General features: G+C 40.5%; 1 protein-coding gene across 7 annotated transcripts in view; it reads right to left on the minus strand.

Moving 5' to 3' along the window:
* The window catches only part of Tut7 (terminal uridylyl transferase 7), a 91202-nt gene that overhangs the window by 51418 nt on the left and 21642 nt on the right, over positions 1-18142 (minus strand). For all 7 annotated transcript variants that reach the window (XM_029563504.1, XM_029563505.1, XM_008833086.3 and 4 more), the window contains exons 11-16: positions 10674-10826; positions 7047-7227; positions 4706-5802; positions 3893-4043; positions 1523-1609; positions 310-410 (exon numbers count right to left, since the gene is read on the minus strand). In XM_029563504.1, the coding sequence (XP_029419364.1) occupies positions 310-410; positions 1523-1609; positions 3893-4043; positions 4706-5802; positions 7047-7227; positions 10674-10826 (1770 nt within the window). The remainder of the gene's footprint in view (positions 1-309; positions 411-1522; positions 1610-3892; positions 4044-4705; positions 5803-7046; positions 7228-10673; positions 10827-18142) is intronic.

Below are 18142 nucleotides of genomic sequence, written 5' to 3' on the forward strand. Positions count from 1 at the left end.
TTTGGTCTTTTTGAGACAGGGTCTCCCTGTAGCCCCAGCTGTCCTGGAACTCACTATGTAGACCAGGCTGGCCTTGAACTCACAGAGATCCGCCTGCCTCTACCTCCCAAGTGCTGGGATTAAAGGCGTGTGCCACCACGCCCAGCTCCAACTTCTATGCTTCTTAATGCATCTGGCAAAAGGTATGTGGAAAGGCTCACTCCATGTGGTATGCCCTGGTACATATGGAAAACACCTATCAGTTCTCTCAGTAACGATCGAGCAAATCACACTTTCACAGCAAATTTGAGATTCATGTGATCACTGTACCTCAGCAGTTTCATGTCCATTAATTGTCATACAGACATCAAGGTCACTCTGTTTGAACCCAAATCCATTTTTGGAAGAGCCAAACAAACTCAATTTAGTTCCTGTTAGGGATAGATAATAAGTAATAGCTCATTATCTAAGTACATTTTTAAGAATAAAATATCTATTTCATGAAATCAGAAATACCCAGTTGCTAAATATCCTATCTAAAAAAATTACTTTATGGCCGGGTATGGTGGCGCACGCCTTTAATCTCAGCACTTGGGAGGCAGAGGCAGGCGGATTTTTGTGAGTTTGAGGCCAGCCTGGTTTACATAGTGAGTTCCAGGACAGCTGGGGCTACAGGGAGGCCCTGTCTCAAAAAAAAAAAAAAAAAAAAAAAAAAAAATTACCACTTTATTTATTTAGTGTGTGAGTGTGTATGCGGCACACATGCAAAGGCCACAGTGTGTATGTGAAGGTCAGAGGACAACTTTTAGAAGTTGGTTCTTTCCTTCCACCATATGGGTCCCAGATTGAACTCAGGTTGTTAGAACTGGTGGCCCATACCCCACTGAACCACCTCACTGGCCCCAAAATTCTTTTTAACCACATTTTTATTTTCAGTGTTTCCCCTTAGTTTAAATAAGTTTAATAACTTAAATATATACATTGTATAATATAAAAGATTACTAGGTACCACTTTATACTTAAATGCAGATCATCTATTTTTTATAATGTAAGATAATGCTTTCTATGTAAATATACTTTTTACAGATTTACTTTATTTTTTAACTGTGTGTTATACATATATGTGTGAGTCTGTATAGGAGTATGTGTGTATGAGTGTTGGATCCTACTGGAGCAGTTGTGAGAAGCCCAGTGTGGATGCTAGAACTGAACTTAGGTCCTCTGCAAGGACCTAAGATCTTAACTGCTGAACCCTCTTCTCTAACCCCTGTAAATGCACTTATGGTATGACTCCCTGCAATACTAAGTGAAATTCACCTGAGGCATCTGCTAAAGAATCCTATGCTGCTGTCTTTTCTGCTGGCAAATTAGGATGTAGCAGACCAAAATCCAGCCTGGGTATATAAAAAAAGCACCTGATCTCTAATCCCCATCACCATAAGATTATCTTATTATTGTTAAGTTCATGTGCTTATAATACATGTATTCACTCAAAAGGTCACAACACCTTTCTTTTCCTAAAGATTAAAAAAAACTTACTTACCTGGGAAGTCCTGTTTTATGAAACTTTCTAGATTTTGTCGAATATGTTCACGAGCCTGATCTTCTAAAATAGTTGGAGAAAAGTCCTCTGTTTAAAAATAAATAGTCATTGAGTGGGGGAATGGTTTGGGGGCAGTGGGGAAGACAATATTGTTTGAAAAAATATTTTTGAGAAAAGTTACAAATTTTTAAAAGAACTAAATTTTGATGCCTTCCCAGTAGATGGTACTAGCAATATAAAATAAAAGCAAGAACAAGTCTATCATAAGTCAGACACATGTACACAACTGTAATCCCAGCACTTGGAAGGCAGAGGAGAGAAGCATTGCAAGTTTCCTGGTCTACATAGCAAGTTCCAAGCCAGCCAGGGTCACTAGGGAGACCCTGTCTCAAAACAAGTCTAACCAAGAACTGCTCTTGAAATGGAAGGTAATATAGAAAGGGGCTCTATGCTGAAGTTGACAGAAAGCCTAGACTCTGAATATATACATGGTTTGTTTTTAACTGGGAACCCAGTTTTCTTACTTAACATCCAAAAAGTTTTAAAAAATTGAAAAGGAGGGGCTGGAGAGATGGCTCAGCAGTTAAGAGCACTGACTGCTCTTGCAGAGGACCCCGGTTTGATTCCCGGCACTCACATGGTGGCTATGAACTGTCCTTAACTTTAGTTCTAGGGGAATCTGAAGCCCTCTTTTGACTTCCACAGCATTTCATGGCACGGAGTGCACCCACATACATGCCAGCAATACACTCATACACATAAAATAAAAATAATAAATAAAATATTAAAAAAAAAAACTGAAAAAGCAAGAATGGTAGCTTGCCATGGCAGCATATGCTTACAGCCCAGCTATTTGGGAGGCCCAGGTAGAGGAGGATTCACTTTAGCCCAGTAGTTCAAGACTGAATAACACAGTAAAGTCCTGTCAGAAAGATGGATGTTGGGAGATTAAGCTGGGCATGGTAGTGCCTGCCTATTATTCTAGCATTTAGGAGGTAGAGGCAGGAGGACAGCAAGTTTGATGCCAGCCTCAGTCACACAGAGAGCTCCTTGGGGGTGGGGGCAGTAAAAGAAAACATAAAGTCAACAATTAAGAACAACTATCTTTGGACACAAATGGACTACTCAAGATGTAGCAAAATGTGATACATCAAGTATCTCCAGTCTAAGCGGTGGCCTGCTTCTCCTTGAAAGGTTATCTCTTTGTAGAAGCTGAGACTTCTCTAAGAACCAGTGTCTCCACAAATGGATGTTCCTTAAAGAGTGGGAAGTGGGCTAGTAATTTTCATTGAAAAATATTCTGCCCACAAAAGGCTCAGGAACCATGCCAGAGGAGGGGCAGAAAGCTTAAGACCCAGAGGCTATGAAGGACCAGAGCAGAAAAGTATCTTCTAGATATAACAAGCCTACTGCACTCATGAACTCACAGCAGCTGTGGCTGCCCGCGCAAGATTCAGTCAGTAACTTTCTAGCACAGAGGGGCTCACCAGCCCCCACCCTAACTGAGGCCTTATTAACAGCTGATAGCTGCTGGAGGAGAATCAGTTTTCTTCAGGGGTGTGACTCCTGGTAGGCTAATCATGCTCCACTGGATCGCCCTACACTCATGAACACAGGGCAGCATAAATTGGACTTGCTGGGTTATTTTTTAAAAAGAGGACATGAAGTTGGGAGGGAAGTGGGGTTGTTCTGGGAGCAGTTAGGGGGCAGAATAGGGGTGAATGGGATCAAAATACATTGTATAAAATTCTCAAAGAATAAAAATATATTTAAAAATGACAAAAAACAAGTGTTTAGGTTTTAGAAATATTGGATTAAAAACTTAAGATCATTTCACTACATTGCTCAGATGCCTTTATTATAGTGTGCTCTAGAAATCTCAGCAGATTGAAGGAGTATGTAGATGATTTCCTACTTAGTCACAGAATCCTTTTGTGCCTGAATTTCTATCACATGTACCTATTACAGAAAACATTTTTACCAGCTGGGGAAGGAGTACTATCTTCTAATCTTAAGGCTTGAAGGAGGAGCTGGGAGTATAAGACACCGAACACTGAAGATTCAGTAGAGTGGGTAAGTGCTTGGAATGCTGACAGCAACTCTGATGACTCCTAATGTCAACTCCTGTGACACATCTAAAGAAACGTGGGGGGCTGGAGAGATGGCTTAGCAGTTAAGAGCACTGGCTGGTTTTGCAGAGGACCCAGATTGGATTCCCAGCACCTACAAGGTGACTAAAAACCATCCTTAACTCCAGTTCCAGGGGAAACTAACACCCTCTTCTGACCTCTGTGGGCACTGCATGGCACAAGTGCACTTACACACATGCAGCAATACACTGATATACATAAAAAAATGTGAACAACTTACTGTAACACTGGATGCAAACTTGATCTAAGATATTTGAAAACTTGGGTGTCAGTGGCGGCAAGGGTTCCAGCTGGATTCTTTTGAAGTCTTCAGGACAGTCCTTTTTCAGATGACCTTCTCGCTTGCACAAGCTGCACACTACTGTGGGAGACTAAAGGAATATGGAGGGCCAAAAGAAGAGTGAATAGGAAATTTTATTTGCTAAAGAAAAGGTAAATTTAGATAAAAATTTTAAGTGCACATATATTCTAATATGCTGCTACTCCAAATGATCCAGAGATGGGACATGTTTGGGTAGTCTCCAGAGACAGGGATGTGAACTATCAGCATTCCCTTCTTCCTATGCACATTCGCACGAGTCTTAAGGAGGGAAGTGAATCAAACAGGTATATTAGAAAACATAACCTTATTAAACCACAACCAAACAGGGAAGCTAGTATTTCTAGTATATAAAAACTGAAGTTAGGGCTGGTGGAGTGGCTCAGCTGTTAAAGGGCACCTACTGCCAAGCCCAACAAACTGAGTTTGATCCCCAGGACCCACATGGTGAAAGGAGAGAAGTGATTCCTCCAAGTTGTCCTGTCTTCCACACACGACATGGCACACGTACCCACCCCCACACTTAATAGGTGTATAAATAAAATTTTAAAATTCTCTTTGCTTGGTCTACACAGAGAGTTCCAGTCCAGCTGGGGATACAGGGAGCCCCTGTCTCAATAAATAATAAATAAATAAATAAATAAATAATCAAACCTGAAACTACATTCACTACAATGAAAGTATCTCAGATCTATGAGTAGAAGCAATGATTACCTTGCCTTTGGTGAAGGTAAGTTTTCTAAATTCATAGAAGAAATCAGACTGGTCCCCACGTGAATTTTCCTCAGAAACATTTTCTTCTTTAAGACTTATTTTATCAAGGTCTTTGAGCAGAGCTTCATCCGCATGTTTTCCATAATCTTTCAAATCTTCATACTTAGCAGGCTCAACTAATTCATCATCATCTTTAGACTGGGCATCCTCATCCCCTGATCCAGTGTTCGTGTTATCTAACTCATCTTCATTAGTAATGCCATCCTCATCTTCCCTTTGGTTAATACTGAGCCTTGGCTCCTCTTCTTCCTCTTCCTCTTCCTCCTCCTCCTCCTCCTCATCAAAGTGAATGATGTCTGATGTCTGACTTGGGACTAAAGGGGCAAAGTGGTTTAGAGAATCTTCTAGCTCATCAGTATCTTCTATACTTTGATTAACATAAGCCTTGTTATCTAAAGAAGCAAGTAAATCACCCTCTTTAGCTGTAGGATTACGGAACCCTACTAAATCCAAAGTGCTCTCTGCCTCATAATTACATGTGCGGCCACAGGTTTGAAGTTCTAGGAGCTTGCTCCTGCTTAAACCTTGATTATCAGTGGTCAAAGGATGCTTGCCCTTCCTTCTGGTTTTCTCTTTCTCATTTTCACTTCCTGTTTCTTGATGTTTTACTGTAACATCCATATAATCCTCATAACTGACCTCCACCTGGATACAGCCTGAGTTTCCCGCATGAATATCGATGTGGACATTTCCCATTTCCTTCTCCAGGGGGCTGCCAAAATTCTCGGCAGTCTCTTCAAGAGTAAGTGGCTGTGCCTTACAGGCACTTGAAGTGGTAATAGCACCAGGACCTTGAACCAAAACTGAATTTTCCAGTTTATTATCTTTTGCTTGGAGGTCTGGGTCACAATTTTCTGCTTCTTTAGAATGTTCTGAAATGCATGCAGTTGGGCTCAGAGGCTTTGGAAGGCTGGATTTTGCAACTTTGTGTGGAAGAGCAAAATATTTATATGTTGTTCTTAAACAATGAAGTATATACTCAAACACAGGTTGATTATTTAGGGTCCTTGCCACATTCCTTTTAACAGAATAGGGGTCTGTAACAAAACAGAGAGAGAAGATAAAAAGAGAAATCCACCACTTCATATACATCTATTTCATCATGCTTTAAAACTTAAGACTTCTGCAGATAAAAACAGACAACAAATAAACAACAGTAAATTTACCATGCATCTTATATGCTTAAAAGAACAACAATAACAGAAGAAAAGGTAATGCTTTCTGAAACATCTGCTCTACAGAGAACCCATCAGAACTCATACCCCTTCCCTGTTTTGTTCAATAACTGTGGAGGTAGGAAAGACGTCATCAGTGTGGTTCTCGTGCCCTGGGGAAGTTAGGTCTTCCCAACAGGCTTCAATGGCTGAGTGCTCCGCTCCCCACTCAGCCAGCCCTGCAGTGTGTTAAGCTTACCTCCACTCTTCCGCCCTGGGAAGCCCCATCACTGAATTGGCTGGCCTGAGTTTCAGGGGCGAGAGGGAGGCACCAGGAGGAGACACCACTTCTCTCAATCTTTTCTCCTCCCCTAGAACTCCAGCAGGTTAGGCAATTGGCCAGAAGAGCTGAGCCAGAGAAACTGCAGGGGAGGGTTTAAAAATGTGAGATCCCCACAACTGCACACAGAATTTATGCAAAATGTAAAAAAAAAAACAAAAAAAAAGAAAAAAAAATCTTATGCAACATAAAGCTTGAAAAAAAATCAAGCAAAAATGAGAAACTTCGTTGTAGGAGTTTGTGGTTTGTTTCTTAAATCACTTAAAGGAGGAGAATTAAGATTTCTAGAGGGGCTGCAACCTCCTGACTTGGTAAAGCTGAGAAGAGCTAGCCCATTTAGTGTTACCTACAGGGCTCGCGAGTGTCTTTCTGAGAGTGTGTGTGTGTTCAGGGAAGTGAGCCTTCAAGGAAAATGCTTTTATGAGTAAGTTACTGCTTTCTACTTTAGAATTGCTGAGAGGACAGAATTTAAAAACACAGAAGTCAGCACAGCAAAGTGGAAAGGGGAACCTACCTACATTGGGGAGAAGTTTCAAAGTGTTTAAGCTGCTAATCAATTTTACAAAGCAAGGACTCAGGTACTGTTAACCAGTTACTTGATAACTAAGATACTTAATTACAGTACTTAAAAAAACCACTGATTAACCCTTGGTCCCTTGGAAGAATCCAATGTAACACATGTAAGATTCCATATTTATTTTACCTTTTAAACCAGGTAAGAACTGCGAAGAGAGTAATAAAAAGCAGACTGTTAGACCTGTGCCTTTTACAAAACAATTAAACTTACCTTCAATGGCTATGCGCTTTTTGGGCCAATCCTTTGATTCCCGGGATATCAATTCTTTGACACGGATACTAATCACTAAATCAGCCAAATTAAACTCTAAAGCATAGAATCGCAGCAGTTCCACCCAGAGTTGTCCAACTGGTACTGAAGGCTGGTGTTTTATATTAAATATCAATGGCACCTATTTATAATAAAGGGAAACACAGAGATTAATTCATATGTCAGCTTAGTCTGAAAAATTAGGTATTACTCAAATATCAAATAAAAAAATCTGAAAAGACTTATCAAGAACACAGACTTGACAATCCATCTAGATAAATCAAATTCTAGGTTCTATTTTGTTAGTGGTAAAACAGCATCACTTTACCGGAATTCAAGTAAGTTAAAATCTAGCCATTAACATAGAAATAGGATTAATTTTATTTAGCCAGACAGCACATCTAAATACGCTCAGAACAGACTTCTTCCCATCACTGCTGCTGGAGGGCACCTTTATAGGTATGGATACCCAGAAATGGGTAGCGCCAAAGCTCAGAGATAAAAGAAAAATCACTCTCTTTGCCCTGATATGCTATATAAGCACACTAAATCTGCCAGTGACACTGAAGTTTAAAGTCAGAACTTGATACTAGTTTTTCAATCACAGACTTTGACAAGTTCAACTAGATACTTGATATAATGTAAGGTATACAGGACTTGACAGAAGTGGCGGGGGGCGGGGTGTGATTCCCCAATAGCGACTCTGTCAGCTCACAGCTCCTAGTTGCCCTGCAACTTAGTTTCTCCACTCTAAGTTCAGCAGTACAGGCAGGGCAGTGGATAAAAGACTTGGCTATGGGATAAGCTTAGTTTAAAATCCAAACTCTGCCATGCACCAGCTGTGATGATCTTGGTCAAGGTCTATAAACTAGCTAAGACTTGGTTTCCTCATCTGATAAACGGGGATAACAGTACCCACCTCATAGGGTTGTTGGGAGGACTGAGTGAGATAGTGTCTGTAAAGTGCTTAGCACAGTGCCTGGCACACAGTGTTCAAAAAATGGTCGCTATCATTATCTGCAGAGTAGGGATGATACCACCTATAACACAGGATAGTTATGAGGATTAAATCAGAAACAAGGGAAAGCATCTGGCAGACTTGGTTGCTCTCTGTATTTTCTCAGGTCTAGTCTTTTTAAGAAATCCATGTATCACTGAAATACAATGTCACAACTGTACGATGCTCTTAATAAGTAATTTAGCTCAACTCCCATTTGTTACAAAAGATAGAACTGAGATTCCAACAAGCTTTCGTGACTTTTCAGGCAAACTGCTTGGCAGTGAAAGAACTGGGTCTCCTGATCTTAGTACAGTGCGTTTTTCACAATATCACATGTCACCTCTAGAACTTATTTCAGAAGTGGCAGCATGACTGAACTCTCCAAACTGGGGTGGGGAGGTGGGGGTGAAATAAAGCATTAAATGGAGTGACAACAATGGTTTTTCTTCACATTATTTCCAGAGTTGACAATGAAAAAAACTTTTTTGTTGCTCTGAGGTATATAAATTTGTCTCCAATCATATTTTTAACACCACACCTCAAAATAAGTGTAATGTTTTATTAATTAGTAAATCTCAAATACAAAGGTTCTGCCAATTAAAAAAACAAGTCACCTCGGGGAATTACATGGCAGAGATGAGTGACTGACTGAAATGGAAATGACCGAGGTTCCAAACATTATAGCTGAGGACATAGAAAATAGCCCTAGAAGTTGAGGGCCTTCTTAAATTCTGCTTCTTTATCCACAGATTTTTTAGCTTTACAAAGGATTTTTAAGCATCTCACTGAAATGACTTGCAAGTATTATGGCAAGAAACTTGTTTTCTGAAATATCCAGATCACTGACATTTAACCTTTTTTTTTAAAAGTAGAGAACATTCGTTTTCAAATAAAATAAGAACAGTAGCTAGGATTTACTGAGTGCTCCGCACCCGACACTGACCCTATGAGAGGGTACCGATATTATTTGTTGGGAGGAAACAGGGCCACATAAAGATTAAGTGACTTGCCCAAGAACAAACAGCTAGGAAGTAACCAGGACTACTGTCCACAACTGGAACCCCAAATGGAAAACAGAAGTGGTGGTGTTCTGGGGGCAGACAGGCAAGGTACATCCTCCCTAACCCCGAGTCTAGGAAACAGGAGAATCTACAGTCCCCACTCTCAGTTGACTCATACATACCCCATGACTGAAGGAATGGAATGACTTGTTAGTACACACTGGGATTAGAACCTTGAATCCCAGTCTTAGAAGTACTTTATGGCTATTATTGTCATCTTACTCCAAAGGGCTCTAAGAAGGTCCTAGGGTTTGGGACTCATTCACCAATTCACCAGTCCTATTGTTACTACTACTATAATTACATTTGTTTGAAAGTCTAAGGACAATTCTTCTTTTTATTTATTTGGTAGTACTAGGGATCCAACCCAGGGCCTGTACAAGCTAGACAATCAGTCTTCCACTAAGCTACATCCCCAGCCCTTTAAACATAAACTCCCCTGCATACTCCCAGTAGTATAGGATCAGTACATTAAATCATAGATATATTCACTGTTATTTAAGTAGTCTGAAGTTAACTCTCCATACATTTAAACCTCACAATGCCATCTAAGATCTGAGCACATTTGGCGACAAGTAAAGCTTTATTTGATGAAATCTCAGTATCTTTCAAAGGCCTCTGTATACAGAAGAGGCCATATAAATAAATGGATTAATGATGTCAATTAAAAATTTTTCTCATTATTTGTTTATTCACGGGGCTGAATAAAGAAATGAAATAGTCATGAAACAGTAGATCAGTGTTAAATTTCTTTAAAAAACCAAAATGACCACAAAAACCAGAATGACCACATAATCTAGCTATATACTTAAAAAGAACTAAAGTCAGCTTACATAGGGAAACCACATGCCTATACTTATCACTGCAGTGTTCACATTAGTCAAGTTATGGAATGAGCCGAGGTACCCATAAATGGATCAATGGATGAAGAAAATAGTGTGTGTGTGTGTGTGTGTGTGTGTGTGTGTGTGTGTGTGTGGAAAACAAGAAATTATGCTGCTTGCAGGAAAATGTGTGGCACTGGAGATTATCATATTAAAATAAGCCAGTCTCACAAAGACAAACATTACACATTTTGTCCCATATGTGGACTGTAAAAGAGGGGAAAGGCATGGAAGTAAAAAGGAAGCTATTATAGACATAGATAAGGAAGGTGGGGAGATAAGTGGTCCAAAAAAGGGTTACAGAGGGCTAATACAATAAAACAATACATGTTTAGAAATGTCATAATGAAAACAATGCTTTGTACACTAAATATCAAAGATAGTTAAAATAAAATAAAGCCAGGTATGGTAGCTCCTGCCCATAATCCCAGCACTGGAGAGGCTGAGGCTGGAGGACTGTCATGAGTTCCAGACTACCCTAGGCTACATAGTGAGTTCCAGGTTGGCCTGGGAAACATAGTAAGACCCTGTCTCAAAACCCAAAACCCAACCAAACCAAACCAAAATACAGTTAAGATAAAGAAGATGAGACAGATCGATGCACAATGCCATGACTGAGGAATGAAGGCGACTGAGGACAGACCTGCCCCTTCTTCACTGGCGTCTCTCTTGGCGCCTCCTCTTTTGCTGTGCTGGTGTCCCCTGCAGTATTATCAGTGTATTCCCAGACCACAGAGTCTTTCTCAATATCTTTAAGACTGAAATTCCCTAATTTATTTAATGAGAATTCTTCAATCTATAAAAAAAAAAAATCAGAGACATATTATTATAAGGTATAAACAATTTTGTATCATCCAGAGCATATTAAAATGTTGGTAGAAATTAAAGTTTAACATACTCTAATTCACTGAAAACATGAAATAGGGGTTGGCAAGGTGGCTCAGTAGGTAAAAACGCTTGCTGCAAAAGCCTGATGACCAGAGCTCGATCTCAGCAGGGAGGAAAGAAGGAACTTCTGGAGCTGGAGAGATGGCTCAGCGGCTAAGAGCACTGACTGCTCTTGCAGAGGACCTGGGTTTGATTCCCAGCACCCACATGATGGCTACAAACCATCCTTAACTCCAGTTCCAGGGGAACCCGAAGCCCTCTTCTGACCTCCATGACACTGCACCACACGGGTGCACACACATACATGCAGGCAACACACTCATACACACAAAATAAAAATAATAAAATATTTTTTTAAAAAAGGAACTCCTCAAAGCAGTCCTCTGACCTCCATTTGTGTGTCATGGTGTGTGCACGTCACACACACAGACACACAGACACACAGACACACAGACACACACACACACTACCACTACCACCACCAGGAAAAAAAAATTTAATACAGAAATTGAGACTGGAGACATGCTCATGATACCACTCTTCCAAAGGATCAAAGTTTGATCTCCAGCACTCACATCAGACTCTTAACAACTGCCTATCACTCCAGCTCCAGGGGATCTAACACTCTTTTGAAGTGGGACTCTTGAGAAGTAAGTTTCAGTGAACATTCTGGGCTGGGGGTAGAGCTTAGTGGTAGAGTGCTTGCTTGCTTAGCATGTATGAGGCCACCCCCAGAACTGGAAACAAACAAAAACAAAAACAGCCTAATAACAGCTGAAGCTATTGATTCTGGCATAAACTGGCATTTAAATCTTAGGTCCCTCTAGGCCTTGGCTTCCTGTAAAACCAGGCAAAACCAGGCAACACGAGAAGTCTCCTGAGAGCACAGTGGTGCTGTAACTGACCTGCTTGCAGTAGGTAGTATCAAGGAAAGCTCAAAAACCTTCAGGAATTGTTACTATCTATATTGTGAAGAGGTGCAACTAAAATACCTAGATCTTCCTAATCAGAAAACTGGTTTTACTGAGGGCATGGTGGTACATACCTGCAATCTCAGCTACTCGAGAGGTAGAAACAGAAGGATCAAAAATTCAAGGCCAGCCTGGACCACCTGGCAAGACTGTCTCCGAGTTAAGAAACTTTGCCAGGGGACCCCACAATGCAGCTCCATGGCAGAGCAGGTAGGAGACCCTGGGCTCAATCCTCCCTACCACTACCCCAAAATGTTAGGCATCATAATTGTGGTTAAGCCCAAAAGTTTCTATGTGTGTTTTCATATGGGACAAAGGTACTTAATGGAGAAAGAGCTTATTCTCTCTCACAGTTCAAGGGTGCAGTCCTCCATGGCGGGGAGTCTGCATGAAGAGAGCATGAAGCAGCGATGGCTGTATGCTTGTCTCTCATAGCTTCCCCTTTTCTGCTGTTAGGCACTAAACCCAGTAAATGGTGTCTCTGACAATGGCTGGGTCTTCCTACCTCAACCTGATCAAGATTAATTCCCCACAGGCATGCCCAGAAGCTTGTCTTCTAGGTGATTCCAGATTCTGACAACACTAACCATCACAGTTAAACGAGTTAATGAACACAAGTAATAGTGGAATGAGGTATGGATATGGCGTCTTGGTTCTACAATGTATTTCTATATGCAATGGACTTCACTGGCCTAGCCCACAACTGTTCTACTGGATCATGGGCACTCATGGCTCACCTGCTCAGAGTGCTTTCCTCCTATACAAAGAGAGATTCAGCTTCTCCCAGGGCCTTCCTAATGTGGTGTCGGCGACTTTTCTGTCCCACTTTCCATTCTCTAGGCCCAGAGTCACTGCTATTCCCAGTTCACCACATGGCTCACATTCCCCACCTTATTTTGACTCTGCTCTTTTTTTCCAATTAGCTTCCCCTTGTCACTCTCTTCTCTCAGAGAAATTATCATGACTTGATATATATTTAATAATCCTTCTCATCCTGTTATATATATATAGCAAGGTTTTTGTTTTGTTTGTTTTCTAACACAGCACCCACAATAGGGGCTGATAAGGATAACTGTTCTGTAACAATTCTTCTGGAAGATAGTAAACAGAGACTGTTTGATTAAGACATACATATTCAGTATTTTCTTTAAGTCAGTGGCTTATTTTTCTGCCTTCTTAGTGATTTTTTTTTTTCTTTTCTATGGGGCTGGGGATTTAATTTAGGGCCTCTTACATGTCAGGAAAGCACCCTACCACCAAGGAAGCCGTCAGTCTTTAACAGTGTTTTTCTCTTTAAAGAGTTATTCTATTTCTGTGTGCATGTGTGTGTCTGTTTGTGTATGAGTGTATGTGCACGTGTGTACAGGTGTGTTCATGGATCCTATAAAGCTGGACTTACAGGCAGTTGTGAGCTGCCCAATATGGTTCCTGGCATCTAAACTTAGGTCCTCATGATTGAACAGCAAGGCTCTTAACTTCTAAGCCATCTCTCTAGCCTCATTAACAATGCTTTTTGAACAGTGAAACCTTTATAGTTTATAAAGTTTATTTATCAATTTTTTTATTAATATGGTTTATATTTCTAAGAAATTCTTGATACCAAGACTTTACTTCTAAGAGCTTCATAGTTCTGACTTTCCCATGCACGTCTTTGACCCATTCTAATTTGGTGATATGATGAAAAATAAAGGTTTAATGTTCACCTTTTTCCTATGGATATCCTAGCATCATTTCTTCAAACTACTTTTCTTCTCTTTAAATAATTGCTTAGGACATCTTTGTCAAAAGCCACCTGACCACCACATATGACAATACAGAGCCTGCAAAGACACAGTGTATTTCCACATTTACCCATGTAGGTCTCACTATGTAGTTAGTCTGGTGGATCTGGAACTCAGTAGGTACCCCAGGCTGGTCTTGAATTCATAATCCTCTTGCCTTCAGATATAGAATGGTAGGACACACCTGACTACTTATGTCTTACTTAACTCTTCAGCAATGTTCTGTAATTTTCAGCTTGGAAGTTTTGCATCTTTTGTTAAATTTATTCTTAACTATTATAAGTTCTCTGGCAGTACTGTTGGTAGAATTTGTTTTGAGACAGGGTCTTGCTAATTTCACCTAGATAGCCTTAAATTCATAATCCTGCTGCCTTAGACTCCTGTGTGTTGGGATTACAAGAATATAAACTGCAAAAGTGACAAGGACATTTTTTTAAAACTTCATTTTCCAACTGTTTTCTGGTAGTTTTCAAAAGCTTTTAATATTAACTTAGTGTCCTCCGATCTTCATATTAGTCTAGGAGTTGTTTTCTATTTAAAAAATCATGTCACCTACACACAAAGAAACGTTTAGTTCTTCAGCTTATGTGTTTTATACTCTTTTCTTTTTTTATTGTAATGGCCAGAACTTCCTGGAAGTGCTGACTGTCAATGCTGCACAGGCAGACATGCTTTGCTTCCCCTGGTAGAGCAAGAACACCCAGTACTCCACCACGAGGCTTTTGGTTCTGCAGGGTTGGCTGGCCAATCAGCTGCTGTCCTGTGCAGGCTGCGGAACGGGGCCAACCCTGACCACTAGAGTCTATCCCCAGAGTCCCAGTAACACAGCTGCCTTGGTTCCAAGGGAAGGTTGAAAATTACAAATAAGATGCCATTGAAGCTGCCCCAATGTAGGTATTTCAATAGATGTACACCAAACTATACACTAAGTTCCAGTGGGGTAAAATAGTGTAGTCATCAGGTGTTCACTCACATGAGGTAGAGCAGCAGGACAGTGTGGCAGGTGAGTCACGTACCCTACTGAGTTCTCAAGACTCTCAGGTAGCTACTGCTCTCCAGTTTTTTAGATGAAGAAATGGGAAGTTAGAGTGTCCATCACACCAGGAAAGCTGTGAATATGAAGCTTTGCATGTGAACTAATGGGGTCCCTTGAGATTTGGTGTCCTGATATAATAGTAAAACATATACTGGCTACTTGAGTAAGGGGAACCAGACAACAGAATTGTAAATAAATACTCTTTGTGGTAACTAATTTCACTGAAGGGGGGTCTCCAAATATTTCTGACAGCAAGCTGCTTTTTTTTCTTTTTTATAAGGTGTAAAGGAGGATTTAAAGGACATCATACTAGATTATTAGAATATATTGGTATCAGAGATGGTTGGGAGTTTTCTTAAGTTTAAAAGGAACAGGACAGTCTGCCAAGGTACATAGAACCTACTGTGTGCTAGGACAGGTTCATTCCTAGAATGAATTCCTAGAACCCAGTCAGCTTCTGACAATCAAAATATTAGCCTGTATTGCCAGCCATATATAACCATTTCCCAGAACCTTTAAATAAAGGCATTTCATGTTTTGTTTTGTTTTTTTTAAAAAAGGGAAGTCAGCTGTAGCCATTTTTCATAGATGTCTACTGACAGGCTAAAGAGGTTCCCTTCTTTTTCCTGGTTCAACAGGCTTTAAAAAAAAAAAATTCAAATTCAACTTCTTTAGTACAAATAAGGCTATTTAAAATCTATTATTCTTGGCTGGTAAATTATGTTTAGTGTTCTAAAATATGTACATTTTGTGCAGGTTTTCTAATTTCTTAGAAAAATGTTTTACATTGTTGTAGTAAAACCATTTCCTCTAGGCCTGATGAGATTCCTGGCCATCATGGGGCAGACCTCTAGTCTGAGCACCTAGGCCCCAAGGTCAGGGCAAAGCAATAGTGCTGACATTTTGAAGGAAGTAGGAGGAAGGTCACCTGACCCTCACCTGGGACTCATGTTCCCAGTTCTTCCGCTCTCTAGCTATGTTCTGGGGGTGCTAGAATATATAAGTGGAGGAAGGCTGACTAGGGGTGGGGACTCTTTCATGACACAGCTGCTTTTAGTCACCATGTTCTTGTGAGTAACCCAGTAACTGACCTGTAGAATCATTTCTTTGGTCTGCTGGTATCCTCACTATCTGGAGTGAATAGCTATTTCTTTGTATTTCCGCAGGAAGAGTCACAAAACAAGTGATCTTTTGAAGTAATAGTGATTTTTTTTTTTTTGTAAAGTCTCATGTAGCCCAGCTATCCTCAAATTTGCTATGTAGCCTAAGACTGGCCCCAAACTGATCCTCCTGCTTCCACCTCTAGAGTGGTGAGATTCTAAATGTGTACCATCCTGCTTGGCTTTTAAGTAATACTCATTTTATGCACCTAGGTTTATAGGCCCTTAAGTGATCATCTTTCTTGCATTCCCAATAACAGTTTATACATTCTAATCTTTGTATCTTACTGAGTTCAGATATAAGGTTGATATGTTGAGGAAAAATAACTTGGCTTTGTTAATTTCCTCTATTAGTTTTTTTTTCCTATTTGCTGACTTTGACTTACAAATTTCACTGTAATCACTTTAGTTGTAGCTCACAAATTCTGGTGGCTTATATACTTCATATTAAAAATACTTTCTACTCTCTCCTTCATGAAGTCTTACTAGCCTCAGTTACTCTCAAACTCTCAATCCTCTTGCTTCAGCCTCCAGAATACTGGGATTAGAGGTTCAGACCACCATGTGCCATTCTATCTTTGCCTAGGGGTGCCCAATTCATTAATATTAAGATAGTGATACCATTGGCTTTAGGCTGGCATTTTGGTCTCTTGTTTAATTATGAAGGTCTACCTTCCACCTGATTCTCCGTATACTTTCTCTAGCTGGCATTCCTATCTTCATTTATTGCAAGTGCATTTATTCTATTTCAAAGCATGAAGCTACCCGAGGCTGTGTACAAGTCATTAGTAGTGCCAACCCCTGAGTCACTTTAGGGTCAGTGCTATGGTCTGGATCTTAATATCCTCCAAAGGCCCATATGCTAAAGGCTTTGCTGGATGGCTATGGAGCTACTGGGAGGTGGTGGAACCTTTAGGAGGTGTGACCTAGAAGGAAATTAGGTCACTGGGGGGGGGTGTACCCTTAAAGGGGACATTGGGACCTCATGCTTCCTCTCTTTCTTGTGTGTGTGCTTGGGGTGGAGGTGTACATATGCCTATATGTGGAGGCCAGAGAACCTTGATTTTGTTCCTCAAGAGCTGCCTGCCCTGTTTGGTTTTTTGATAAAAGGGTCTCTCACTTGGCCTGATACTCTAGACTAATTAGGCTAGACTGGCCTGGGTTTTTACATGTATTCCTGAGTTCTAACAGGTCCTCATGCTTACTTTACCAACTGAGCTATTTCTAGAGCACCCCTTAACCCCTGCTTGAGATCACTCTAAGAAGCAGTCTTCTAATGTTCCTACTTCCATGATGCATGTGTGAGGCTACCAAAGGTCAAAGCAACAGAACCAAGAGACCATACAATGAAACCATCAGCAAAGATAAACTTTTCTTCCTTCTGAGTTGATTTCTTACAGGAATGCCATCACAACACCAAAAGCTAACTAACACATAGGCAGCTGTCTTTTCCTTTGGGAGGAGCTCTCGTTTTCTTGGCTCTTTGTATGTTGGGTAATTTTGGATTGCATTTGGGACATTGTAAATACTGTTTCATATTGTGGAAATTCTGGATCCTTTATGCTTTTCAAAAAAAATGTTGGCAGTTTTGTTTCATTGGGTGATTAATTTATTATCAAATTATAGATTGTCACACTTCCATTAAATAACTGCTTAGAAGTTTTTTTGGGGGGGGTATAGGGAGTGGTGGTACAGGTAAAACTAAGTCTTGCCATGTACTCTAGGTTGGCTTTGAATTCACCAGTGAACAAGCTCATACCCAACGTGTTCCTGGGTCCTTTGGGCTCATGAATTCAGCTGCTGTGGCCCCATCCTAAATTCCTGTCTCAGATCAAAGTGAAAGGAAAACCTCAGACTTTCACAGATCTCTACTTGACTCAGGTCGCCTTTATTCCCAGAGGTGCCTTCTAGTGTCCTTTTCAGTGTTACAGGCACAAAGAGCTATCAAACCAGGGTAAAAAGTGTATCTTGATCTCTTATGCCAGGGTAAGTTTTTAAATGGCTTATTCTATTTTAGTTTTTAGGGCTGAGGATATAGCTCAGTGGTAGAATGCTTGCCTACCATGGTTCAAGGCTCAGGGTTCAATCCCTAGTACTGGGGTTGGGGGAGAAATCAACAAAATTACAGGGAGCCCAATCTTGAAAAACAGAATAAAACAAAACCAACTCCTCCCCAAAACATACAAACCCATTCACTTCCCAGGAAAACCAACACTGGGGATTCTATGTCTTTGTTCCTGAGGTCTGGTAGAAAATGTCTACGTAGTTCTCATTCT

This window comes from Nannospalax galili, unplaced genomic scaffold (genome assembly GCF_000622305.1).
Source record: "Nannospalax galili isolate Female #2095 unplaced genomic scaffold, S.galili_v1.0 scaffold1096, whole genome shotgun sequence".
In the NCBI taxonomy this organism is placed as follows: Eukaryota; Metazoa; Chordata; class Mammalia; order Rodentia; family Spalacidae; genus Nannospalax; species Nannospalax galili.